This window comes from Lasiosphaeria miniovina (genome assembly GCF_030549165.1).
Source record: "Lasiosphaeria miniovina strain SMH2392-1A chromosome Unknown B0T26scaffold_5, whole genome shotgun sequence".
NCBI classification, from domain to species: Eukaryota; Fungi; Ascomycota; class Sordariomycetes; order Sordariales; family Lasiosphaeriaceae; genus Lasiosphaeria; species Lasiosphaeria miniovina.
Window position 1 is genome coordinate 2952282 of NW_026848224.1, and position 27731 is coordinate 2980012.

Genomic DNA, 27731 nt, shown 5'->3' on the forward strand with positions numbered 1-27731 from the left:
ACCTGGCGCCCCCAGTGATTATCTGATCAACCCAAGGATCGGTTTCACGATGGACCAGCAACTGACGCCCCAGGATTTGTTCAACATATGCGATAACCAGTGGCGAAAGGCGTTTGTAGAGGGTCCGCACACATCCTTCAAGATGGTCGAGGCGATGCGGGACGTAATGGGCTTAACCTACCAGGATATTCTCACCCACCCGGAACGCCTCGCAGCTTTTCAGGAAGACTCGGTCCAAGAAGAAGACATATACCCAGGCGGGAGATATTACGATACATGGGGCTCTCTGACGGGAAGGTGCACGTCGTTTGCCATCAAAGTGGTGTCGAATCTCGAAGACCAATACCCAGGATACTTTCATTTTGGGTATTTCAACATCGGACCACATCGTCTTGGACGCTGCGATAAAACCCAGATTCTGATTGACTCGACATCCAACAATGGTGTGAAGCGCCAGCCCGCACGAATGGAGTACGTCTTTACGCGAAGGAACAGGACGACGGTTCAAGGACATTGGACGCCTGAAAGCTATTCCAATTTCATAACAACTAATGGCGGCAACTCCGGGGCAACCATCCATCGCATATCTCCCCGCAAAGCCATGGCCGCCTGCCTCAAGCAAGTCGCGGACGCCGCGGTTCTTGTTTGCTCATTTCGGTAGGTGCAACAGTTCTAACAGCTTGCGGTTGATTTTAGCAGAAAAGCAGCAGCCGATAACTGTTTATGACCAGGGTGATGCATTTCGATGCGTACGGCAATCCAGGCCTTCTGAGCTATGAAGGTCTCATCAGATGGAGGCTTAGCCACCATCGCATAGAGTTGAGTCGAGACATGGACAACGGCCAAAACATGTCTTACATAACCTTCGACGGCAGTCGAGGGAGCGCAGAGTCGAACAACGAGTGTCTCGATGAGCTCTATTATTTCATCGAGGAATGTGGTGGCGAAGAGCAATGGAAAGCTGACGAAATCAACGTGGTCAACAGGGACCTTTGGAAAGCGGCTGTCAGGGAATGGGGCTGGCCTGTGTGGACCGAGGACGCAGCGCCTCCGCCAAATTCAACGAATTGAAGCGTTACAGGATTTCATCTAGGTAGAATTTGGTAACTATTAGTTCCCCTCAGCATGGTTCCGGAGCTGTCAACCACGTCGGGCAGCTGGCGGGTTCGTGCGCCTTCATGAGCACGGAAACTCGTCCATCACGCATTTACCGTTGCGGGGCACAGCAAGGCAAGGTCATTGGAAGCACCCAAAGAAACACCACAAGGCTCTGGGATGGCGGATTATTAGTTGTCGAATATTAGTATGTACTAATTATGTCGCGATGAGGCTCAAACCTTGGGTCATCAGATCACACAGACTGACCGAATATCCGATACCCCCAAATGAAGTTGTACAAGGGCTGAAATGGTGTCACGTCGGAAAGGAAGATGCCCAGTCACATAGTGACCGGTGAAGGGCACTACACCCTCTTCAAAACCTCGAGGGCTTATCTATAACCAATAGTATGTTGGGGGTGACTCATTTTTTAGCCAGCCCTCCATGCGTCTCGCAGAAATGTGGCACGTCACATGTTCAAGCCCGTTTCCCATCCGGAGCCTTCTCATGCACGTTTTATGTGAAGTATTCAGACTTCAGAGCGAGAAGAAAGCAGAGCCTCATTAAATGAACGAGTACTTGACCCGCCCCGAATTCCACTGTTGTTGGCCTGTCAATGGATGGAAAAGCAGGAGAGTATGAATGCTTCGCAATCCTGTACATCATGAGCCCAACACTTGTGTACCCTGCCCCATCTGGCCCGCTCAAGCTGGAACATCTCCCTGTCGACATTGGTTGGACATCGTTGAGTACAAGGTACTCCTCCTTCCCATCCCCAGATATCGAATGGGACCCAAGTCTAGACACGCACCTCGAGCGGGTCAAGAGACTGGCGAGCCTTGGAGAGGCTCTGCCACGCACACTGCCTCTCGGATTCCCCGCATCCATCCCCTCTCCTCGTGCTTGGAAAGGCTCTGAGTTTGAGGACGGCTCCAAGTACATCTACGAGCTTTGCAAAGATGACTTGGACGAGATTGATGCTGCAATCCGCACATTCTCGGGTAAGAGCCCCATCTTTCTGACGACCCAGGTCAGAAAAGCATTCACTTACATAGCTAACCTCTATCGTTTCAGATCAATTCAACGATGCTGTCCACCCTGACCCGGACCAATTGACCCCAACAACCTTCCCTCTACCGAGGTTAGGAAGGAAGTTAGAGCAACTGTCCAACATCATCCACTTCGGACAAGGTTTCTTTGTGGTCCGCGGCCTTGATCCGCATCGCTACTCGCCTTCAGAGCGGGTGCTGGCCTACGCCGGCATCACCAGCTACGTCGGCAGCACCAGAGCGTGTCAGGATGCGGGAGGCAGCAAACTCAGTAAGCAAGCATTCCAAAGCACTCCAGTTTTGCCTTTCTTTGACCTTTTTTGCCAATTGATTGTCTGTACCAGTTCACATCAAGGACAGAGGCATGGCCTTTCCTGGGGCTGAGATGAGGCAAGCCCCCTATTCCAACGTTGCGCAGGTAAGACGACACCAGGGACTTCCTCCCATGTCAACCTGTCCTCAAGGGACTTTGAAGCCTGATATATATTTCTAGCCATTCCACACGGATGTATGTGACATCTTGGCTATGTATGTCCAGGAACTCGCGGCAGAAGGCGGCTATTTCCAGCTCGCCTCTTCGGGCCAGGTCTACAACGACATCGCCGCAAGTCGGCCAGACGTCATCCAGGCACTCGCGGCCAACGAGTGGATCTTCGACAAGTAAGTCGCATCCCTAATCCCTTTGACGGTATATCCCGAAAGGGGGGCTGGACACTAATAAGAAGTTGTGTTTCAAGATTTTCCAAGAACCTAGCTTGGGACGTGCGGCCGATCCTGCTGCCATTCGGCCCCCACGGGCCATCCTTCTTCTTCTCGCGCCGGCCCTTGACAGGATCTCTCGTGTCGCCCCGCACCCAGGGCGTGCCGCCCATGACGGAGCGGCAGGCCGAGGCGCTGGACATGGTCCACTTCTCGGCTGCGAAGCACCAGCTGCGCCTCGATGCGCAGAAAGGCGACGTGATCCTGGTCAACAACCTGGCCGTGATGCACGCGCGGACCACCTTCACCGACGGCGTCCCAGGGAAAGGCGCCGGCCGCCATGTGATGCGCATGTGGCTGCGCAACGACGAGCTGGCGTGGCCCAAGCCCGACATCGTCAAGCCAATCTTTGATCTGAAGTACTCGCCCGACTCGCCTTGGTGCGGAAAGCCCGTGTGGCATCTCGAGCCGCCGACGCTGCCAGAACGGATGTTGGCAAGGAAGTTTTCTTGTTCTTAGCGGTGAAAACGAACTGAGTTTGCTAGGTAAGTGCGTGCGCAGATGGTAGAAGAAATGACGGTCGGGGTTTATTTTGTCCTTGATTTTCATGCTGCCCTATTCTCACCCAACGTTTCCCCCTCTTTGAGTCTGTTTCCCCGCAAACTAAAAACCAGGTTGTCAACAATGCTTGGGGTCCTAATAATCTGTTCAACTAATTTCTGTCAACTAAATCTGCAGCGCTATCCAAGCAACATCTTAGTATGCCTAACATGTAGTTTTATATACGAATGAGAGAAATTGTGACTTTGTGCTCACCAAGGATCTCATGCACTGTTGATACTGACAGGTTGCCGATAACTACCCTGTAATCTCTCCCAAAAATGTGAGAGAGGTAGACTTCCTAGGTACTTCCAGGCTGCAGCAACACCTACTCATAGCCCAATAGCGGTGTAGCCCATAAGTAACTGCAGAAACTGCCTTGGAGCCTTGCGAAGCATGATTGGATAGCAAGGCACCACCCCCACACTCATAATTTGGCCGGGCGAGCCATTTTGCTGCATCTGAAGGTGTATCAAAACGCCCGACAGTGCCCCCCAGAGAAGGTCTCTGCATATATGCGGCCTGAGCCTCATTCGGGCAGCTAGGTTCGGTCCTTCTATGTTGAACTCAGCAACACCACACCGGGGAAGTGGTGAATGGCAATTGGGACCGCAAATATGCCCCCAGCTTCACCTTACTACAGCACTAGGAAAGAAGCCATATTTCTCTCAGTTGTGGGATGAACCTCTGGCGAGACAGAATTGAGGGGCAGACTGCTCCGAGCCTCGTCCGCCATTCCACCATCACCAACGACAATTTCGGACTCGACGTACTCTTTACCGGAGATAGCCCTGTCGCCGAGTAAGTTTGATCTGCGCTCCAGCTTTAAATAAGACCAATGCATGCGGCCTGCCTTCTGACCGAGACTTCTCAGCATCGTCGCTGTACATGGTTTAAATGGCCATCGCGAGAGCACTTGGACAACCCAGGCGTCTCAAACCAACTGGCTTCGTCACTTTCTGCCCCAGGACCTCCCCAACACAAGGATCCTGTCCTACGGGTATAATTCTCGGACCCACAACGCAGAAAATCTGTCGGTTCAGTCAATTTACGAACACGCCATCACTCTTTTGCAGGATCTGTGTGCCTACAGGCGCAACACGAAGGCAGGTTCTTTCACTTGAAATTCTGGAATATGAACCTGGAGCTAAATAGCAAGGGATTGACTAGACCGAGACACGCCCTATCATTTTTGTCGCTCATAGCCTAGGCGGAATCTTGGTAAAGAGTGTGAGTTGCAATCAATTGCGAGGAGTTCCATCTATTGTGCTATTATCTCCCTCCCTTGAACTGATGACTGACAAGAGAACCAGGCATTAATCCACTCAAACCTTTCAAAGTCGAGCCACCATAGTATAAAACTGTACACCAGCGGTATCGCCTTTTTCGGCACTCCGCACGCGGGTAGTAGCGCGGCTAGCTTTGCATCGATAGCTCTTCGCATCGGGTCCATTTTTACGAAAACCAATACGATAGTGATTCGACATCTGCGCGAGAACTCCCCCTGGCTGCACATGCAGCTTCAGCAGTTTAATCCAATTAGCTCCGACTTCCATATTGTGGTGTTCTACGAGACGTACAAGACTAAAATTGCCTTCGGAAAAGGTGTCACTGTGAGTTGGACTGGGGACTTTATGCTGCTGCTAATATATACTCCCTTACATTCCTACCTACCTGCCTGCCTTACTGACACTTTTTTCATGTATGTCACGTGTCTAGCTTGTCCCATTCCGCTCGTCTACACTGCCTGGAAATCCGACTAGCTTCAGCATTCCTCTGCGAAAAAGCCATACTGAGCTTGTCCGGTTCACCAGTCCATCCGACTCGGACTATCTTGTGGTCTTGCATCAGTTACAGGCACTTGTCACTAAGTCAAGCCACATTGTCGAAGAAAATTTGAGCATGTCGAGGGCACCTTCCCCGAGTGCAGCATCAGTGAGTTGTAAGCAACCTTTCCTTCTTTTCCTTGTCCAGTCCTCTACCGCAGGCTAATTCAGACATGATACGAGTAGCCCCCTTCACACATATTACTAAACAGCCGGCCATGATACTTCCCTTCTCTCTACCGCTACAGCCGAATCCTGGCTTCGTGGGTAGAACGTCTGAGCTCAACACACTCGACAACTACTTATTCAGAAGCTTAAAAATTAAGAGCTCGATCGCCGAACAAAGTAGGGTGGTTGTGATTCACGGTCTCGGGGGGGCTGGGAAAACCCAACTAAGCGTGGCATGTGCTCAAGCCCACAAGCAGGATGTTGACGCCGTTCTGTGGCTAGACGGCTCCGGCGAGATGAACACACTATTATCGCTACGAGATATTGCACAACGCCTTGTCGATGCCGCAAGGCAGGGTGATACGGCTGATGACTCTCGGAGTTCTTTACTCTCACGCCTTCCGATTGGCGAGTTTCTGTCTTCGGCCGGCCAGCTCTCTACGGACGAAAAGGACCTCGCCAAAATCTCCAAGATTTTGAAGGAGTTCCTGCAATCAGAGAATGAATCTTTCACGTGGTTGATGATTATAGACAACGTAGATGATCTTCCCAGGTACCCCCTCGCCAAGTTCCTCCCTCAAAGCAGCAGAGGGAGGATCATTATCACTACGCGACTGACGGCTGCCACACAATTCGGATATTCTCTCGAGCTTGGTCAGATCGAAGAGAAGAGTGGCGTCCAGTTACTCCTGAATGCCGCTTCTATGCGGACAAAGTCTCCCACAGGTCGGTGTGCTCCAACTGGATTCCAGGCAAAGCAAGATAGAGAGAGAGCACTAAGTAACAAAAGAGAGCAGATCTAGAAGATGCCGAAACTATCGCAAACTTGGTCGGCTATCTTCCTCTCGCGCTGGAGCAGGCCGGTGCATTCATCAGCAAGACACAGATGCAGCTCGGGAAATATCCTCAACTCTTCGAAGGGCACCGCCGAGAGCTCCTTAAGTATCTAAGCCACAACCAAGTCTCCGTCTTTGCCAGCTGGGAACTATCCTTCAAGCAACTTGTGGCAGAGAACAGCGACGCAGCCGAGCTTCTGACTCTCTTGGCCTTTTTCCACCATTCCAGTTCTTGGGAAGGATTATTCGTCCCCTTTGCGTCAAAATCGGATTTTCCATCGCCACCCCCCACGCTTGACAAGTTCCAATGGCTGAGAGACATGTCCAGCAGCGAGTTCAGGCTCGGCAATGCTCTGGGGGACATCTTTTCCGTGTCTCTCGCCAAGCGGAACACGCGCAGCGGCAACATCTACCTCCACCCCCTAGTGCACTCATGGGGCCGCGAGAGGCTCGGCCCGAAAGCCAAGAAGGAAAAGCTCGCCCAGGCCGTGGTGGCGGTCGGCAACGCCCTGGAATGGGCGTACACGCCCGGGCAGAAAACCAACAAGGCCGTCCGCGAGTTCATATCGCGAGTCGTGCCCAACGCCGACCACTGCATGACCCTCGCGGACCAGGAATTGGACGCAGACATGCCCTCGATCCTCCTCGCCGACCCGCAATCCGCCAAGGCGCTGTTCTACATTGGCGTCCTCTTCCAGAACGTCAGCAAGCTCAAGCAGGCCGAAACCATCTTCGCCGCGATCGTGGCTCGACAGGACGACAACCCCTCCGTCTTCACGCCCTTAATGTTGGCGAATGCCCAGCGGCGGCTTGCCCATGTCGTGAACCTCTTCTCGCGCTACAAGGAGGGAGAGGCCCTCCTCCGGCAGTCGATTCCGCGCCTGGTCGGGCTCGTCGGCAAGCGCCATCCAGACACTCTAGCTGCGCAGTTCGAACTCGGAAACGTCCACCACCGCTGTTTCAGGTACAGCGAGGCCGAGGACCTGTTGCGGCAGGTCGTGGAAAACGACACGGACGCGTCGACCGGCGCGATAGGGCGCATGGGCCGCGAGGCGACCTCGCTCCTCGGGCTGGTGTACAAGCACAAAGGCCTGCACAAGGACGCCAGCCTGCTTCTCAGACGAGTCATCGACCAAGCATCCGAGGAAGACGACGACGGCGCAGCACACCTCCTGACGCTCAAGTACCGCCACGCCTTGATCCTGCAGGAGCTGGGCGACTGGAAAGTAGCCATGGAGACATATTCCGAGGTCTACGCGGGGCTCAAGGTGGCAATCGGGCCCAACAACCCGCTGACGCTGCGCACGGCCAACGCTCTGGGGCGGGTGGACTGCTTTCTCGGCCTGTACCGCGAGGCGCGCGAGATGCTGGACATTGCGTGGAAGGGGCAGGAGGCGCTGGGGTTCGGGCGCGAGAACGAGACGGCGCAGCTGCGCACGCTCTTCAACATCGGCGTGCTCAACCGCGAGGAGGGGCTGTTTAGCGAGGCGCTCGACTGCCTCGACCGCGCGCTGCGGGCCGAGATGGCTCTCCACGGTCCCCACGCCCACTCGACGCTGCGGTGCCAGACCGAGCTCGGCGTGCTGCAGACGGCGCGGGGCGACGCGGCCGAGGCGGCTACCACCCTGCGCCAGGTCCTGCGCAGCCAGCTGGCGCACTATCCCGACAGCCACATGGAGCACGCGCAGACCAGAACGGCCCTCGCCGAGGCGCTCGTCCGGCTGGGGCCTGCTCACACGGCGGACGAAGCCGCAGAAACGCTCAGGCCGGCGCTCGAATTCGTCAGAGCCTCTCTCGATCCTGGCAACCCCGTCAGGCTGAGGGTAGAACTCGCCCAGGCAGCCTATCTTGCGGCGTGTGGCCGTGGAAGTGAGGTTCTGGATGAGACGAGGAAGCTTGTGTCGCTGCTCGAGTCGACATTTGGACTCAAGCACCAGACTTCGGTGCGTGGCAAGGTGCTGCTTAAGGATATCGTGGAGCAGATGGGCGAGGGTGAAGCCGACGGGCCAATTTAGAAAAAAAGCTCGTTATTTTCAAGGCGAGCACGTCAAGACATGACGTGTCTTCACCCTTTTATTCAGACAGATTCCTTTTGTGTGTTCGAGTGTTGTGCGCTCCTTCACCCCGTCCTCGCTCATACCTGATCTCCATCACCGCTCTTTCGTCATTTTCCATATTCTGTGCCTACTGATACTAGGTGGTCTCCTCACGTTCTGGAGCTTTCTGTCCCTTCATATTCCTCGAGGTCTCGGCAGCCCAGCTCTCTGCTCTTTTCAAGTGTGTTTCTGTTTACTGTCTCTAGGAGTGGGTTCATTCCTGTCAAGTATTACATACCCTTTTGGCCGCGGCACGTATAATGAGAGATGATTCATGTCGAGTACGTTAGGAGGCACTGCTTCAGCTTGTTCGCTTTGCTACGGCAGCTCGATTAATCATCCCGGAGAATTTCGACCGAGCTCACGGCCACTAATCAATAATTAGAGCAGCCCTAGCAAATTAAGGTAAGGCGGGCAGTAAGAGCTAATAATCAGTGGCAAAAAAAACCTAATCGGTATTGTTTCCTCCCCGGGAGCGGCGCGGCGGCCGTCCATCTCACGGCATGCGGCTGACGATGAGCTGCGCAAGGATTGTTTCGACTCGATGACGTGCCTAAACCTTGCTGCAACTTGTCAGCAGCTCCAAAAGGTCTGCGTATTTTCCGACTTCACACACACCCACTGACTGCTAAAGTCCGAAGCGAGGGCGTTCTGGACTTTGGCCGGCATGCAAGCATGTAGGCAGTCAGATATTAGCTGTGCAAAGATTTTTTGCTCTCTGCCATTCTCGTCCCACTCCGCAGCTTCCTGAAATGAGAATAATGAAAAAATGGGACGAGATAAGAGCCCGACAGTGGTACCACGGGGCAGTGCGTGCTCACCGGGGGGGGGGGGGGGGGGGGGCGAGTTTGGGGGCCGAGAAGAGGGGGAGAGAGTGAAGGACAGAGAACCCAGCGTCTCTAGAGTCGACCCGCCAGCATCTTCTCTGGGAAGGAAGAGAAACTGACGATATTCTGCAAGGGACTTGTAGACTATTAGCAACTCCCGGTTTTGTTCGTCTACTGTCTCGTCTAATTATACAAGGGGCAACGGCATTAAGCGCATCGAGAGGATCTTTCGGCGGAAGGGAAACCCCGAGAAGGAATCTATAATTATAACCCCCATAATGACTCCGGACGGCGTGCCAAGCCCGTGACCAGAGGTTGTCGAGGTTCGGTTGGGTCGCCGAACACGCCCCCACACCCGTTTCGGGTTTCTCCAGTTACAAGACCGGAGGCCGACCGGGCTTGGCGGGACCGAGAAACCGAGAATGCTGCTGCGCGCGTCTGGCACAGGAGGCGAGAGCGTTGCACCGAGAGATACCAAAGCGCCGGGCTGGGTTGTTTGTTGCCTGCTGGCCTCCCTGCTGCGAATCCGAAAGCAGGGTATGTTGAGGTGCATGGAATCGACCAAGACAGACAGGCGGCCAGCACAAATGCGACCATGGCGTGCCGACATATCCGCTACAGGCACCGCCCAGTGCACGTGTCTCCTCAGAACATGTATAGATGCGAGGAGATCCTTCTGTGCATCACGGGATTTACACGTTGCGCTGGCCGAAATGAATGGATAATATGATCTAAGATCAGATCCCCCCACGAGATGCATCGCTGCTTGTGTATATGTGCCATCAGTACGGACCACTCCCGCGCATTGTGGCGCACACCACCTTGATTCCTGCGGAGCTGGCCGCCCAAAACGGCTCGGGGCGGTGCAACCCATCCTTCGGCTTTCAGGGGCTGAGGTGTGCCTGACGCGACTCCAAGAGACACTGTTGGCGCGTTATCACACAGACGGAGTTGGTTGGCAGGCCGTGTTCTCTGCGGTGGGCTCTGTCGTGTTGGAGTATGTGTTCCGGATTGTGATCGAGACTCAAACCCAAATGGAAGGGATCTTCAGATTAAACAATGACATCAGCTCGTCCAGGGTTGTGGCATTTGTCACAGAATCGCCTAGTGTGCCAAAGCGCTGATAAGACGATGCCAACCGCGGTGCGAAATGCGAGGGACAGGACAGCAGACGCCAATCGAAGGCAGAGAGGTGAGGGATTTGACCGCTCAACGCTCCCTAGCTTCTCAGAGCGGGGGCCTGGGCTGGGCGAGGGTAGAGGACAGCTATCATGAGGATATGCTTGCCGCTGAAAAGAGATTTGACGGCGTGGGGGAGACGGCCAGAAAACATTGCATCGTCAGCAACCTTCAGGCTTGCACACCGCATCGTGATGGATCGATAAGCTTGTGACGCCGCCAGCAGAGCCGTCATTTTGTCGTTTTCTAGGCAAATCCGTCAATACCTCCAATGGGGTCCTGTCGTGCCAGTGCGCTTACCTGCGCCGACACTGAGAACAGGATAGTAAGAGCCACGGGCTGACAGTTCCTACGTGTCGAATAGCAAGCCATGCCACAATTTTCTGCGTACGGTTAGCAAAAGTGTCGCACAGCGGCCAAAAACTACAGGATCGGCATCGAGGATGCAGTACTTGGTACAAGCAACGCCCTCGTATCACCTGAATGGCCAGACGGGAGCAGATATGGCGCCTACTCTTCCGATTCTTGAGATAACGGCTTTGGTCGTGCCGTTTTATTATTTGCCGTTCAAGCTCGGAGGTAGGAGCAAAGTACCTACAGGATGCAAAAGTGCAGCACGGCTTGCCTGGTCCAGTTTGGACACGGGGGAATCTAGAAGCACTAAAATGGTCTTAACGTGACACTGATATACCTCGGTGAACCAGAAGTGTGGGAGCCAGCCCCTCACGAATTGGGAATTCGATCAAGTTGTGGGGTCTTAACATGGCCCTTTTAAGACGGCCATCGTTCCAAATGTCTTCATGGTCGGGCGGTGTTGGCACCATGTCAGCCGACTCCCTGTCCCTTGCCTTGGTGATCCGCACGCTATTTTCCTGGGGTAGCCGCTAAAGGACGGCCCGAACAGAGGCATATGATGACTATGAGAAGATTAACGCTGCGTGAAATATGCACATGTGTTTCAGGTCCTCCCCAAGGCCGCGGATCCACCCAGGACTCGGCTGCAGCGTCTTGGCATGGCACAAGAGACCGCCTCCAGCGTGCAGTACAGACGGCAAGATGGTATGTCGAGCACATGGCCGAGGGAACAGATGCCATTCGATAAGGGATTTAGAGCTCGGCAGTAAGCGAGGCGGGTCGATTACAACCAAGTGTAGAAGCCAAAGGAAGGGAAACTGCTTATTTCCCTCCTGGTCTTCCAAGGCTCCTGTGTTTCTAGGGTTTGTTACTACAGCAATCCAACGTACCAAACAGTCGAGGAGCATGTATAATGCATGCCAGACCGAGATATTGTCAGAGACTCGCAACCAAGAAAAAAAATTTGCTCTCGGAGGCATCGACCGAAGCATGGTTACATCTCGGGCCAAAGACCCGCGAGATAGCCCTCATCTGGTTAGCTGATACCACTTGCCGGCATTCGCCGCTAAGAATAAACGGTAGAGACAGGGGCAGAAGCAGGCTTGCCGCTCTGGTCTGCGAACTGTCCATTTTGAGGTGACCTTCTCGAGTCAACTTGGCACCTAGAAGCCCGGGAGGACAATATCGAAGATGCCTGGAGAATAGGTTGGTTCGCGGAGTGTCAGGCTTGCTGTCGGGCAACTGAGACCTCAATTTAGGCTACACGAGGCACCCAATCCTGGGTGGCCGCATCATGGTTAGAGCCCACTGGGATTGTGCAAAAATCTGGAGAACCGCTCAAAACAATGGATGGGGTCTGGGAATCTGGGGACGGCATGTGAAAATTTCGGAGTGGACACACCACGGCGTGGGCGCCGAAAATAACGAAGGTACCGGTACAGAAGACAGTCGAGTGCGCCTGGGCGGGTGCACAAACGGGATGGGCTTCTGACGGGCGGGTCGGCACGGTTGAGGGAACACCCAGGCTTCGTTGGTACTGCTTAGCACGGGCAGAGACGACCCGTCCTCCCGACTTCGGGCTAGCGGACCGTGTAGAACGAAGATGGAAGTTATAGAAGTGCCATGCATGTGCTTTCGTGGTCTCGGTTCATCGAGAGCGCTTGGACGAAGAGGGGACGAACCTCGGAAGAACCGGTGATGTGCGCTCCACGTTGCTTGCCGACCACAATCCAACACAGTATGCTGCATGAGTTGACGCTTGGCTGCTCAGACAACGGTCGGAGAATTTCCCATGGTAGCAATGCCTTGAGGTTGCAGTCTGGCAATCCGACCAGCAATCCGTTTGTCTGTCTCAACCTATGCCTAGTCTGGCAAAATGATCAGCGGCTTCCGGTCCAACGCACAGCGAGCGCACAGCGGAGAAGGTGTCGGGTGGCCTGTGGGTGGACGCCGACGCACTGAACCATCCCAGCGCTCGCTCGTCAGCCACTGAAAGCGCTGACCCCAAAATGAGGGGCAACCACCACCCGTTCGCGGGCAGATGAAAAAAAGGGGGGTTCCAGAGAGGGGTCAACTTAACGATCGCAGCAACAGGCAATCAGGTGATATAGGGGGCATGTCGGTCGCGGATCGACTACCTCGACGGCACTCAAGCCAATTTGGCGCATATGAAGGGCGCAGAACCCTCCCTCAACGTCCCTTTAGGGCGAGATTTGCAGGGCCGTGGCCAACTTGATGCCGTTTAGAGTACGGATTAGTGACGCGTCTAGCTTGGCATTTTGTAGTTAGCATTTGCAACTCCGGTGCGACACATCTATTTGGGCACCTGGTAACCAACGCGGAGACCGACTCTGGCTGGGCTCGTCCGGGGTTTGATGTTGGTGCGACAGTGGATGGTCAGACAATCCCTTCCACAAAATCATCCATGCAAAGCCGCGCAACGGCACGAGTCGCTGGGCGCCTGGATGTGTCCGATCGCGTCATGATAGGACGAAGAAGAGGCCGTGGCTTTCGATTTCTCCCGTCCTTGGCCATCCATTGCGAGGAGAGGCAGGGGCGCAACAGCCGGCCTGTGAGATCGATCTCCGCAAATCTCTGTCATTAGTGACAGCCTCACCGCTGTCAGATCGGGTCATCCAGCCTAGTCAGTATCTGAAGACATGGACGGACAGGGACTACGAGGGTCTGAATCTCGGTCGCAACTCTTGAGAATCTCAGGCGGAGCGGTTGGTCAGGCCCTGCCGATTTCCCGGGGAGCCAGTCAAGAGACAGGCTAACTATTTCGCGAAACCAAGCCAAAGTTGGCAGATTGAGGTTGAGGTGCATCCGTAGTAGCCAGAGTCAAGGTGCATACGGACACGCGAGGAGAGGATTTGGGATTTTGATCCCGGGCACGAGATGGACTGAAGAGGTCAAGACACGGTCGCGGTCCCATCCCTAGTCCTATCCTGGGCCATCCTACAACTTGAACTGCGATCGGGGTCTCGGGGTATCTGCAGATGTCCGGCATTGGAACAGAAGAAAGATTGGAGTTGGAAAAATGGGAATGCGCAGGCCTCGAATATCAGGAGTGTGATTTGCAGATACCAGAGATCGCCCACCGTGCAGGCGGCCGCTTCAATTCCAAAAACCGAGGCTTTTTGGGTGGAATTACCTTTGTTGGAGTCTTGGACGGACGACGAAAATCACAACCCGCAGGCGCTACACTGCAAGGCCGCCTGCAACGCGGGGCAGCCGCCAGCCCGTAACCAGGATGCCAGTTGGGTATGTGCTTTAGAGCGCCACCACAATTGGCAGGTGCATCCAACCTCCAGTGTATCTGCCCGTGCTCCTTTCTTTGACGATTATCCCGTATCGCACCCCCAACACCTTGCGATAATTATCTATCCCAGTGCCTCTTACCATCCTTGCGAATTACTCCGTACCTATACTACAGTGCAGATACAGAGTGCATTTGTGCAAAGCATGGAGCCCCGAATCACTGCTACGAGCTACGAAAGAGGGCCCGGGGTCTTGCAAAGGAGACTTAACCTTGCAGGTTGGTGCTTTCCTTCCCATGCCAATGCTGTTGGGCAAACAACCCTCCCAAGGGTCAATGTTACAACAACAAGCTGAAGATAAGCAGCAGGTATCGGACGACTATGATTACCAGTGGGTAAGGTATTCCATACAGACAATACCTACACTACAATCTTACATACCTCGCCAAATCAGCAGGTTTCGGTACCGCCTAATTATTCCATGGCACAGACAAGCCACTTCTTTCTAGTTCAGTTAGGTTCCTTGGAACCAACGCAGTTTGCACGTCTCGCTGCAGCCAAGCTGCTAAGAGCCGCGGGCTAACTTGGAACATCCGCCTATTCTTGCATCATTCGGCTATTTGCCTTTTCTTAGAGGTGGGATACGGGAGCAGTTGGCTGTGAAGGCCTTACTCGATCCAGGCCGAGAAGTAATGAGCCTGGGAAGCTATCGTCCCCCCTGACAATCTGCAGTCTTGTTTGGCACACGGTGAGACAAGGCGGCTTTCGACGTCGGCAAAGACACGTTATGGTATGGAGTCTATTGACTGGTGAGAACTAGAAGCTGCGTCTGTGCATGCGGTGCAACCAAGGTAAAGAAAAATGTGCCGCCTGCACGGTCGACTTTTGGATGACGGGATCGGATGGGGGTCGTCCTCGCTAACGCCTCCACCCACACACGTTCACGAACAACCGCCGTCGACGCTAAGAATTAAGAATTTGCAGCTGGTCTGGCCAACATCGGTAGACTCGGTAGCTCTGCAGCTAGACAAGTGCCTAGGTAAAACCGTTTGCTTACGCACAAATATGCTGGGATTAACGCTACATGTACATGTACGGATATCGACAACGGGGGGATGCAACAGCGGCCTGCGAAATAGGGGTCTTGTGTTCTGTCCTGTCTTGTCTCGACAAAGGCATCAAGAAAAACGGCCAACAAGTGCGAGAGTATTGGAAGACGGGTGAAACGCTGCGTCGTCGTCAGCTCCGCCTCGAAACTGGTTCGCTTCGCCATACTGTCGCGGCTCCCAGGACTGCCGCACCGCATGGTGTCCACCGTCAACTTCATCACTGAACATACCGATTCTTGCCCAGCTTTCCCGGCCGGCACGCGCCCGCATGAAGAAGACCGGTCGTTAGGGCCGCTCCTTTAGCTCGCGATGTCACCCATCCCCTTGACACTTTCCCCTTAACTAGCCTCAGTTCTGAGGTCGACAACTCCCACGCCGTCGTGCTTCCAGCGTAGCGGCTAGATGCTAAGGTATGGGACTTTGTTAGGCACTTGCTCAACACGCCGGCATCCTCCGGAAACTTTGTTGTTTCGTGCTCTTGCTATCTCGTTGCACCGACTCCATTACTAGTCGGCAGCATCCTGCTTGGCTCCGGGTAGCCAAACAACATCGAGACGTAGAATACTGACTGGTTCTACAGCGGTATGAGGCTAAGGTAGGTAGGTATTGCTACGCTGCCGCTTGCCGGCAAGAGACGGCATATTTTCTTGCTACTGATGACTAGTTTTGTTTCTCCCAGTGTCTTTTCTTGGGGCTGCCGGCGTCTTCGACTGGACGACGTCGGCTTTCAAGAGCCACGCTGCACAGTAACGTCAAGCGGTGCAGCATTATATCGACTTCCAATAGCGGCTGCCTGGTGCCTGACCGGGCATATGAGCAACGCACACTCAACCAGGCCAATGGTCGGATAGGGTGATGATGACCTGGCGCTGCATCCCTCTCCTGCGCTCCGCAAATTTCCTCCGAGTGGCTTACTCTCGGCAGAAGGTCCTTCGAGACGAGGACAGCGGAAGCAAACATGCCCAACCCTCCGGGTAACAGTGAGAGTCGTGGCGGCGATGTCGAAGCCGTCGTTGTGGAGGACAAGATGGCAACTTGCCGATGGCGAGCCTAGACGTCGATGGCGAGGCAATAAAAGCGGTGTCACAAAGGTGCGAGATGGAGGTTTCAGTCTCACTAGTCGCTGACTTGGCTGGTGTTGATTTGATATCTTTCGTCAAAGAGACACCCATTTCAGCCCACACACACACACACACACACACACACACACACACACACACACACATACACACACACGCACACACACACCACACCCTGCCAGACCTCCCCGACGTCACTGCGAGTTGCAACATCCGACAGTCGATTCTTCCTCCGGGTCTTTTGATGGCATCGGGATCAGGCGTCAATGTGGCCCTCCTACCTTCTTTGAGGTTAGGTTCCATGCTACACACTGGCTGGCGTGGGAGACACTGAGGAGGTACTTAAATGTACATCTTTCTTTCCCAACCCCACCCCCCGCATTTTGACCTCACCGTGATCCCCATTTTCCCCACGAGTCCCAATGTGTTGTCAACCCAACCGCAAATCCGATACGTCCGTCATTGCTAGCACGTGCTTGAGGGCTGAAGAAGCCCCTTTTGACTCCGGAAACAACATCTTGTGCTAGATATTTGACGTTGCAGATTGATAAGATTGATAAGAAAGATAAGAAAGATAAGAAATCAACAGTAAAGCCATCCTGTCGACAAAATAAGAAAAAGGAATAGCAAAAACACGCGACCAAGTCCCGCCTCAGACGCCGGTAATACGCACTCTAAACCCGGAAAGCGTCGGGGCTAGAGAATACGACAAGTCAATCTCGTTTTCCATTACCTCCTAAATTGCCCGCTTGTGTCACTCTCGGGTTTCGTGGAGATGCGAAATTCAATGTTCGTGGGGGTTCCGGGGGAATTAGGGGGAGGAGGGGGGGGAGGAGTGAGGTTTCCCAGCAAACGTTATCGGCAGCAATTGACTGAACGATGCTACCTTGGCAAGGAGCTTTATTGCAAAACATAGAATGAGGGTAGGAATGCCGGGGCTCTGCGGCCCTACCGTCTGACTTACAGCTAGGCTGCCTACTTCGGCAGCGCCCTAAGGTAATAATTGGGCCGCCCTGGCCGTTTGACGGAGTTCACCGTGTCCGGGTGCTCGAGGCTCGAGCGAGCTGCTGGTCGTGACCGTGACCGTGACACGGCGGACGGAGAGTAAAAGAGATCGCGAGTCAGCGCAAATGTCCTGATTGGGGCGCGCGGTGGTATTCTTGACAGCGAGCACCGAACCCCAGTCGGTTTCTGTCTGCTGGTCACTTTTTTTTGGGCGTTAAGCCATGCCAGCCCCATGAGATTCCGTGAGATTGGTTGCCGGGCCTTGACCACAAGCTCCGCCGGAGGGGTTGGACAATTCCGCAGAGCTTCGAGAACGGCGGGGGGGCTCTGCATGTGGCCGCTTCAGGAAACCGAGACAATATCCCTGCTGATGATCGCATTCGGGTGAACAAAGTCCATTGTCCGATGCCCCCCCTCCTATTTTGTTGATCCAACCAACAAGGTGAGTAGCTACCTCAAAAATGGAGTGTGCAGCGCTATTGAAAAAGGCCGTAATATCTGCACACCCCCTTTTTATTTTCTTTTTTCTTTTTTTTCATATAGTTAGCGAGGCAGGGGAGGGGGAGAACTGGTTCGAGCCCCGTGATGATTATGGTGAGTATTTGAGTTAATTAGCCCAGAGTGTCGAAAAAGAAAGGAAAAATAGTTGCAAAAGGAAACAGTGGTACTTTCCGTTTGGGGGTTGGCCCCTCCTCCCCCCCCCACCCTAGAGGGTTTCTCCATGGACTTGCTCAAGTCCAACACAATGCTGGGGGCCCCTGTCTGCAGATTGATGCCTAGAATAAGGAAAAAAAAGAAAGAAATCCTAGGAGAGGAGTCACGAGCTTCGCATTGCTCCATTGCTCAAATTATGCTTGCTGATTGTCCTTGCCACGTGCTGTGTTCAAGAGAGAAATAGAATGCCGATGGGGATGATCTCAATGCTTAATACGGAATACCTAAATGAGATCGATGATGCGGGAGCATACAGGGAAGGAGGCCCTAAATTCTCACCGAGGTTCCTGAACAGAGCGCTGAAAGTGCACGATCCACACACGGTCCAATTTCATAATATGAACTCTCTCCTTTTTGGTAGAGAAGAGAAGTCAAGCAATCACCAAGTAATTGACGGCGACGATGGTCAGAGGGTATTTAGGTAGTCTTTTAGTTTTAGTTCCTTTTGGTCCATGTTAAATTGTAAGAAAGCCTCCCCCAATTGGGCCCCTGAAAGAAAAATGTTACAAAGAAATATATATTTCAGGTATCCCCAAGTTTTGCGCCCCAATTGAGGAAACCAAAAACACCATAGTTCCATCCCAATGTTTAATATAATATAAAAAAGACAAAATCAAAAGCCTAGAGGGGGAAAGAGTGCAAGAGAAAGGCAAGACGGTAGGACAGGCACACAGACAGACAGTCGATGTGACGCGACAACCTGACACCAGACAGCGGGAGGCAGAAGATGGATGATGTTGCATCCAGAGTGGCCCGAGGGATTGGTGCACCAGACAGAGGGGTTGATCTCGACGAGGGGGCGTTTTTGGGGACGAAGGGGGCGACCCGCCTACGGCACACTGCCTGTTTGGGCGGTGCTGGCGAGCATGCACTGGGGTTGCCCCTGGTCCGTGCTATCGCTCTTAGGGCAGCAGCGACCGGACCCAGCAGGGCAGGGCAGGAGCAGCAGCAAGCCCAAGGAAAGTGAGAAAGTGGAGGTGGCACAACTCCCCAATTCCTAATTCCCCCGCGCGCGCGCGCCTCTATCGCGCATTTCCCTCCCTGCCCGGGCAGCCCCAATCAGGCGCTGCCCGCCCCCCACCTTAGGGGGGTACAGTACATGGCGTCTGTACCTTGCAAAGGCCGGGTTCGTACCTAGCCTGCCCTGCACTATGCCCTGTGGGCTGCTAGGTTGAAGGGCCCGCCACGGCGTTCGCGTTCAAGGTGGCGCCTTCCCCCTGTAGCGGTCCCCTAAATCACGCTGCCCTGAGGGAGAGGGCGCCCGGGCTGTTGTGCGCGGAGCCAGTCCCACCCGCAGCGTCGGTTTGTCTGGCTGCGCAAGTTGCCGGTCTGCTCTTGTCTGGCCAGCAGAAAAACAATACGACGATCATATCTTGGTGAGGGGAACAATTTCGAGTCCAAAAATTTGGTGCCGGGGCTGAGGTTGTATCGTGGTCGCTGCCGTCGAGCGAGTCTGTCGTCTGCCATCCGGCCGTCCGTTTGTCCGTCCCATTCCTATAGGAGGGTCCGAATCAGAAGAGTTTCTGCTGTTGCCGGCTCTCCTCAGTCTTGCCCGTCGCCGTTTCTCTTGCGGGGGATGGGTTGCGTCGCTGGATGCTGAATTCCGAAACATCGTCGTCGGTGCTCGATCCAGGCTTTCTATCGTGGGGTGCGTGTGCGTGTGTCATCTTTGGTCCTCAAGTCTGTATTAAGGCGTGCCAGGTGTGTGTGATGCGCGTGCGGTATAATGTTGGGTTCGTCCGAGAGAAAAGGAAAGAAAAAAGATGCAGTTTGTCGCTCGCTATGCTCCCTCCTTTTCCCAAAATGCAGCTCCTCGTCCGGATCCGACCCTCTCGAAAAAAGAAAACCCAGAAGTTCGTGAGAGAGGGAGTTGTCGCCGGGCGTGACGAGAGCAGACGAATTCCCTTCCTCCGTCTTTGAGACGGTACATGATCCTCTAGTAGGAAGAATAGCTGCTGTGCTTAGGGCGCTTGATCATGTTCTCCCACGGCGGGTATGTTTTCGGCTTGCACTCGCCTGCGTGAAATGTGTTAGACTAGGTTCTCTCCGGGGAGGCCAGCGGACTGGAAGGATATAAGGGACACAGTATTCCCTAGAAAGTGAATCAAGACTCAACCCCCAAAAGGGAGAGACCACCATGCGGAGAGTTCGCCCATCACGTACCACAAAGTTCATCTGCCCTGAAAGGAGACCAGAGTTAGTACTTGTAGAGAACCGAGCAAGACCGATAGTTGGCGAGGGCTCTCATACCTGTATTCGAAATGTGTGACGTTGGGTTGACACCTCTTGTGGGTGATCTGGTAGTCATTGCACCACTTGGAGGCGATCCAGCGGAAGTGGCCGCACGAGTATTCTCTTTGTGTGTAATCGCACATGGTGGAGAGCCGAAGTGTTGCTGTTTGTTGTTCGAGGTTGATAGCCTGGCGGAGACGTCGTGCAGGAGAAGCACGATGTAGCAGATGCAGATGGAGATGCAGGTCTAGGTGCGGCAGGTCCAGGTGCGGCAGATGCAGACGTAGAGACGAGAGGTTTAGACGAGAGAGCCGGGGCTGCCTTGGTTGAAGCTGGATGTATGTACGAAGTATGTACGTGCGAGTATACGGAGCAGTGTTGACGAAGCTGCGGGATGGTGCGGGATCCTTTGGTGGGAGCAGAACAGATAGCTTCAGTGATGGTGGGAATGAGGTTGTATTTAAGGCCGACTATCGTCCCAAGCAAAAGAAGCCCACGAGCGACTGGACGAAGCCGTCACCTTGTGGGAACGGTAGGGGCCCATCCATGCCTGTGCTTGATGCTGGGGCTTCATGCAGTCTCTCGCAGGGCAGGGTGCCTTAGGGGGTAGGGAAATATAGCTAGCGTGTGTAGTATAGCTGGGCTTGATGGATGCGGTTGTGGGTATTGACGAGTCCGAGGTGTCCCCTCCGTCCCTCCCCCATGGCAGGCCCACGTATGTACAGTTACCAGACTGGCTGGCACCAAGTGGCAGGGCGGGTGTGCAAATAAGCAGAGCGAGCCGGGCCGAGAGAGGAGAGGGGGGGTGGAAACAGGAGGGAAGGGCAGGGATTGTGGAATGGAAGAAGCCTTGGAAGGGCAGGGCAGCGTCCCAAACTCGGAGAATCGCCGAAGACCCAGAGCTGTGCTCGAAACGGGGTCTGCCCTTGTCCCATGGAAACTCCCAGGTCACCTCAGTCTCGACTCTCATCAGCGGAACGTCTCCATACCTCACTCCATCCACCGACACACCAACATGAAATGGAAGAGATTGGTCTGCGGATCAAGTACCTCCCTTAGATCTAGTTCTAGATAGGACGGCGAGGCCTTTGCGCACATAGCGCATCTCGGCGCAAAGCAGTCTGATTTTCCCAGATCTACAGGCACAAAAGAGGAAATTGCACACCGCGATCTGTCCCTTTGTACGACGTGCTCAGTCCTGTCGTTACGGAGTACTATTCTTTTTTGGCTGGCCTAAAACAGTGAAATCCAATCGGCGCAACAGTTGCCTCAGCGCTAACAACGGGTTGGGCTGCTTGCTGTAATTCATCCCGAGCTATGGTGCACTAGTGCGCATCTTCGAAGAGCTCGTGGCCACTCGTGCCCCTTCCAGCTGCGAAGCGTTGGGCTTGGATGTGCTTTGATGACAGTGCTAGGACACTTGCACCTCCCGTGCTTTGATCGCGTGTACCGAGTACTTCGTACCGCTAAGACACCCAGAAGGTACCTGTTACAGTATCCGTACATGGTAGACTTCACGATGTTTTCCAACTCGACACAGCAACACAATGAGCAGACTTCCGCAAGTAATTGCACTTTCTTGACCACCCTTCATCCGCGTTCTCTTCCTACCTACCTACCCAACTGGTTTTTTTTAAGGCTGAGAAGCCCACCCCTAAACACAGTTAACATTCCACCTTCGGCCCAGGTACCCTGGAGTTTGGTTTCGCGCTAACAGACAAGCCACTCGACCGTATTCGACTGTAAACCTCGCGTTGTCCTAGGTTCATCCCATAGTACACCTCGCTGCTCCCGTGACCCTGAACCTGGTGAAGCGGCAGAACCACGGAATGCCGTATGTTCTATGCGCTGCTGGCCAACCCCGGGTCAAGTCAAATGCACTTGTTGCTGCATTTGCTAGAGCTAGAGGAAGCGAGGCGAGGCTGCAACTTGTCCTTCCTCCGTTTTGGGGCGGCTTCGGGACGGTCCCGCATCATCGGATTGGCGAAGTAGAAAACGGGCGGCGAGACGGGTACAGGCTGCGATTCGGTCGCTTGGTTCCAATGAAGGTACCCCGTGCTGCACCTCCCGTCTTCCGAACAAAATCTTGTACTGCACATACGCAGTACTAATATTCAATATTCCCTACTACTTGGGTTACGGTACCAGCAATGGATAGTCGAGATATTCCCACCTTCTAATGCCCTTGTGGCAGTATTTGGTATCTTCGGTACGTGCTGTACCTTACCTTAGGGCGTCAGGCCCATTAGTCCGTATGGGGTACCCGAGTTTAGACAAAAGGCGGGGGACCTGGCTGCACATAACGGAGGCTGAGCCAACGAGGGAGCTTCTCAACTTGAAACGACATGTCCATGTGTAGTCAGTCTTGAACAAATGCACATGGGAAGTATAGTGGCCAGCAAAAAAGTAACCCAAAGGTCCATTTCTCTCATAACCCTATGATGTTTCACTGTAGGGAAAGAGAATAAAGTTGGATTTGTCTAAGTTTTTTTCGTGTTCCGAGCTACCGGAGGCACGAAGCAACTCCACGTGTAACATCTTAACGGGGCCCGGCTTCCATATCGGACATTGGCCAACGGCTTCCTTGCTCTCACACTGGCAGCCGCAGCACACCCTTTCTTGCCTCTGAATGTATGCACTAGTTTCCAGCCTGCATTGCATACATGCACTGACCGCTCTGCCCAACTGCCCGGAACCGGGTCGCGGGCTCGTTGGTAAAAATATGTTGTGTTTTGGCCCGGACAAGTCATCGAAGCTATAGGTAGCTGGAGTTCTCTCGAATCAACTTACCAAGAACTACCTATGTAAGTAAGTGAAAGAGGGATGCTTTCAGCAGGCAAGGCCATTTGGTGGGGCACCCATGTCTGCCCGCTGAGCGGACTTCGCTCAGTAGCGCTCCAGGACTGTCTGTATGTATGGACGATGTATTGTTCGTACATTACATCAGTTTCACCATGTACGACAGTGTCGTATTTACCGTATAAACCTGGATTACAGGCCTAATAAATATACGCGGATTCCATCCGCACTCGTAGCAGCCCAGTCTACTGGTGTCCTGATACCCCAGTGCCAAGCGAGGGCTTCAAGCCACCGGAGTTAAGGCGGAGTCTCAAGTCCGGTCTCCGATGAACAAACTGTGCGAGGCTTCATCGTGCTTCAGAGCTCTAATTTCTTGTCGTCCTGCTTCCTATTCTCCAATGACAGTAAACACTACAACCTAAAGTATATAAAATAACCTCCGCGGGCAGCCGGGTGCCACAGCTTCAGGAAATTTTTGTACGGAGTGCGGATACGCGACCCCGGACTCCGTTCTCGTTCGCAATCCGCCAATCAATCACGCAGCGCAGGGATCGCTGAGAGGTGCCGAAGACGTGAGCGAGGTTTGTGGAAGAGAGAGAGTCAACTGAAAACCGTCCGGCGAGTCAGAAGTCAGCCATGACAAAATGTGGCGTCTTGAAGCGACTGCCATTCCTTGGCAATGCAGCAGCGCCATGTCAAGCGCCACGTGCCCCTGTCCCCTCAGGGCGTCTTGTGTGGCCGCGACGGCCCCCTCACCGGTGAAGGAGGCGGTGCGGACTTTGCTCCGTCCGTCGTATGAACTAGGACAGGTGGAAGGATCCCGGTCAGGTCGGCTTGGGCCAATCGATTCAGACGGAGATGCAATCCCGACTGGACGGCGACGACTCTGGAGGCCGTGCATGGATGTTATCTGGGAAACCCCTGCGCAATCTTTTCCTCGGATGTGGGGATTCAGAGCATGAGGCTTCCATTGTGCTTCTAGCGATTCCACTCAGGTAGGGTCGCCGCTGCAGGCTAGCCACAAGAGCCCGTTAGTCCACAGGTAGTACGGCACCTAATCCGTGGTGCTGCCAGCGTGGGAGTAACGGCTTCCCCTTGCGCCCTGCACTGCAACTACATGGTGCGGAGCCGACGAGGAACCCATGTGAAGGCGAACCGCGGTTCGGGAGGAGGGGGAGGGAATTTCAGTTCGCTCTCAGACGGAGCATGGCAATCTTTTTGCCCCAAGGAGCAACCTTGAAGACAGGACTCGCGCTCACAGGGCCTTCAGAGATGCCCTCTCCGACAGGGCCTTGGAGGGACAAGGCGAGACGAAACGAGACGAGACCAACAAGACCATGGCTTTGTCGAGGCGCCAAACCTCAGCTCAGGTCAAACCCCGCTAGCAAATAAACAGTGCATCTGGTGGCGTGATAGCGGAGGCAGGCACTCACAGACGCAGCGCGCGACCTCGGGAGTGTTTGTGCTGCCTGCCTTGGCTCTCCTTCTCCGTGGTAGTTTTTTAGGCAGTTGGACCGCAAGCTGCTCGTGAAACCCTCTTTGGCTAGGGTTTCCAGATCGACTTATCCACACCCACATCGGTGGTTGCGGAGCTCGATAACGAGCTAATATCTGAGAATTTTGCATCGCCCTCGCCCTCCCGTTGCGGCTGTCTTGTCCGTGTGGAGTCGAGATCGGGTGGACACTGGTGGAGCCTTGGAAGCCCCTCGAACCCCTAGAAGCTCGCCGGCTCCAGGGCAACCGAACCCATCATCATCACCATCCCAGCCCCAGAGGTATTATTCCCAGGGCGTGCTCCTTGTCGCACGGGCATCCTTCGGTTTTCTGAGTAAGTCGCCATAAAAGCGGATTCACTGGTTTCAGGAACAGGCCATGGCTTGCCGTTCGAAGATTGATCTGGAATGTACCGGCCGGAAGGTGCTTCGTACAGTACTAGTTGTTGAATGGCAGGAGCAGACGATGCTCCACGCGGCTCACTACCTACCTACACACTACACACACGGGTGCCTTCCTATTCTGGTTATCTTCCCTTTTCCGACTCGCTCCCTCTTTCCTCTTTTTTTTTCTTGGCACCCTCAAGTTATTGCCTCACGATCTTCAGCATTTACCCACATGGTAGGCATGGCATCGTCGATTGAGTGCCTTGACGATGCAAAGGGTTGTCCGAACTTTCCATTGGGCAAGCACTCTTGTTTGTCAAGAACAATGAAGCCTCGGGGCACGACGACGTGCTCCCTAACCCTACTGCATTCGGATGTGCTTTCCACCCAAAACCTTCCATGTTCTCTCCATCTTCCCCCGTCCTGGCCGTTCAGCAACCTATCGGCAACATTTTTTCCTTGTCCCCGTCTTTTCCAGCTTCCATGGGTTGGTTCTTGTCGAGCGCGGGAACATCAGAGGCGCAGACTTTCCAATCCTCCCGAGTCCCCGGGGTCCAAGCTAGCCCATTCATAGGTCTTCCACTCCCGCTAGCTGTCGAGCACGACCTGTTGATAGGTGCTAACGACGGAAGAATTACTCGGCTCCGAGAGAACGGCGGCGGGGATGAAGATCAAGAACCTTGCACGCGCGCGTCCTGGATAAATCTCTTGGCCACTCGGCAAGGTGTCATTATCAATATGACGCCTGAGTTATAAACTACCTAAACCTCCCAGACGAAGGATTGGCCAAGGTCCGAGGATGACTTTGGCGCTGACTTACTCATTAGCCACAGCAAAAACAACAAGGCCAAGTCACCAGCAATGACGGCAACAACAACGCCAACGCCATGGGGTGGTGAGAAGTTTTGCATGGTTTGTCCAACTATCCATGTGTTTCAAGATCCTGCAGAGAATCGGGCGAGGCTATCAGGTCAAAGCACAACGGGATTACGGGTTGCACAACGACTGAGTCGTGCGGCGAGAAGGCTGCCTTAGCCCCAATCGGTGGCTGGCTGTGAACCCTGGACGCTAGTGGCTTTAAGCAGCGGCCAGGAAACCCGATTTCGATGGCGTTGACCCAGCTCGCCGTCTTGGGTTCGATATGGAATCTTAGGTGCTGCACAGTCTCGCTGCCGACAGCGCGGAACTGGGATCTGCGTCTCCCCGGACAGGCTCCCTGGCAGCCTCCCCAGGCAGAACGACGCCAAGTCAAGCCCACCTCCCCTCTCCACGGCCGAGGTGCTTCGCAACAAAGAAGTCTCAGCTGCCATCAATAGTTTCTATTCTATGGGGGTCCTATTGCGTCCGCTTGATGGGATCTCAACTCAGAAAGATGCATACCTGCCCAGTCACAAGCTTCGGAATTACAGCATTCGTCCGCTCCCTACAAACTCTTAAACCCCCGATTCCCCACACCCCGTTCCCTACCCCACACATCAACCGAGTCACTGGGAATCGCAAAAGAAAGAAAAGTTATCAGCAACCCAAGATGCACAACTCCCCTGAAGAATCAAGGCGTCATTCACGGCTATTACACCGCCAAGGTTTCACTCACCATCCTTCGATCTTCAACGAGATGTGCTTGGTACTGCACTACTAACTTATGGCCAGGTCCCCGAAGGCAATGATAAATCCCCAAGCCACGGTAAACCGCCTTACTAAGTTGAGGACAACCACTTCGTAGTACCCTACAAGGACTAGGTTCAAAAGATTGCAGACACAGAACACGGAACCTGCGAGTAGGGGATGAGTGCCGTGGTGTAGACGGCAGCCGGTCAACAGTCAAGACCGAGGAATGACGGCTAGGCCCCTCGCTCAGCAAACACAAAGGAAGCGAAGCTGGTGAAAAGATGGCTACCAGTTCGAAGCGAAGACAAAGCCACTCAGTAAGAGGTGTCTGTTCACCTCCTAACTAACCTGTCTCGGCGCGGTAATAAGCCCTCGGGACGCGCCGCGCCAGCTTCATTGACTTGGCGTCTAGGGCTCGGAGTTGGTTCCGCTTGACGCTTGCCCAGTCCCAACCCCTGTGCCAAGTTGGCTTGAACCTGTGCGAGGCATCCATGGCGTAGCCGCCAAGTAATAAGTTAGGAGCCCTTTGTCAAGCTTGGTCAGCGTTCTTCAAAGTCGAATCCTCGGGATTTTCTCGCAATGTCTCGAACTGCTGTTCACTCGGCTGAAGTTTCGCGGATTTGCGGATTTGCGGATGTACCAGGTTGTGATGCATCCTGCCGGCACTAGACGCGGCGACAATCACATGCTATGCTGAATCCAGGAAACAATGCCGCTTTTTAGGAAACACAGGTCTCCTTTGCCAGCGATGTTCAAATGTCAAAGCTGCTGAGGCACACCGGTGATCCTCCATATCGAATCTACACAGTAAGTGAAAAGAAAAAAGGATTTGAGTGTCCAATCGGCTTCATTGTGTCTCGACGAAGTCACGCACGCCCGGGCAACTTGCATGTGCATGCAGTTTGCATTGCATTAGCCCGGCCGCCCATGACCTGATTGATGGCTCGGATAAGGGGCGGCAGGCAAACGTCAGTGCGACGATTACGAGGTATTCAGCCTCCAAACACTAACTACATTTCGTTTCCAATGCACACTACAGAGCCTTGGCTACCTAGGTAGGTAAGGAAGATGTACTGTACTGCACATATGTGCAGGCCGTCTCCGAAGAAAGGGACTGCGGGGTGAAGGTGTCCCGGAGCGCCTTTTCAGCCAGCAGCAGCCACCGGTCTACCGCCCCTGCGGGAGCGGGATTCCGACAATGCCGGCCTGTGCTGAGCTGACGAGAAAAACAAGATAGTGCGGGGTGAGGATTACGGGAACCTGGGGCCTTTGGCACTCCCTACCCCACAACTCATGTTACAGGTTCAGGTGGC

At 54.1% G+C, this 27731-nt stretch overlaps 5 protein-coding genes across 5 annotated transcripts; 4 read left to right on the plus strand and 1 right to left on the minus strand.

Moving 5' to 3' along the window:
- Nucleotides 1-49: 49 nt before the first annotated feature.
- B0T26DRAFT_753402 (uncharacterized protein) lies at nucleotides 50-1071 on the plus strand (the record flags this gene model as incomplete). Its single annotated transcript, XM_060445675.1, has 2 exons — nucleotides 50-471; nucleotides 732-1071. 2 exons carry the CDS (start codon nucleotides 50-52, stop codon nucleotides 1069-1071), a joined length of 762 nt encoding a protein of 253 aa, XP_060294599.1.
- Nucleotides 1072-1762: 691 nt separating this feature from the next.
- Nucleotides 1763-3365, plus strand: B0T26DRAFT_651791 (uncharacterized protein; the record flags this gene model as incomplete). Its single annotated transcript, XM_060438308.1, has 5 exons — nucleotides 1763-2099; nucleotides 2173-2418; nucleotides 2492-2565; nucleotides 2641-2807; nucleotides 2885-3365. The coding sequence occupies 5 exons, from the start codon at nucleotides 1763-1765 to the stop codon at nucleotides 3363-3365; spliced, it is 1305 nt and encodes a 434-aa protein (XP_060294600.1).
- Nucleotides 3366-3973: 608 nt separating this feature from the next.
- Nucleotides 3974-5584, plus strand: B0T26DRAFT_832744 (uncharacterized protein; the record flags this gene model as incomplete). The annotated part of the gene is made up of 6 exons (XM_060447484.1): nucleotides 3974-4247; nucleotides 4321-4552; nucleotides 4617-4676; nucleotides 4760-5059; nucleotides 5166-5388; nucleotides 5459-5584. Coding segments are annotated over exons 1-6 (1062 nt in total), but the record flags the coding sequence as incomplete, so codon positions are not given.
- A 653-nt stretch (nucleotides 5585-6237) lies between these two features.
- On the plus strand, nucleotides 6238-7752 carry B0T26DRAFT_873481 (uncharacterized protein; the record flags this gene model as incomplete). Its single annotated transcript, XM_060447991.1, has 1 exon — nucleotides 6238-7752. A coding segment is annotated over exon 1 (1425 nt), but the record flags the coding sequence as incomplete, so codon positions are not given.
- A 12083-nt stretch (nucleotides 7753-19835) lies between these two features.
- B0T26DRAFT_649303 (uncharacterized protein) lies at nucleotides 19836-20274 on the minus strand (the record flags this gene model as incomplete). The annotated part of the gene is made up of 3 exons (XM_060438074.1): nucleotides 19836-19915; nucleotides 20063-20079; nucleotides 20150-20274. The coding sequence occupies 3 exons, from the start codon at nucleotides 20272-20274 to the stop codon at nucleotides 19836-19838; spliced, it is 222 nt and encodes a 73-aa protein (XP_060294603.1).
- Nucleotides 20275-27731: the final 7457 nt, after the last annotated feature.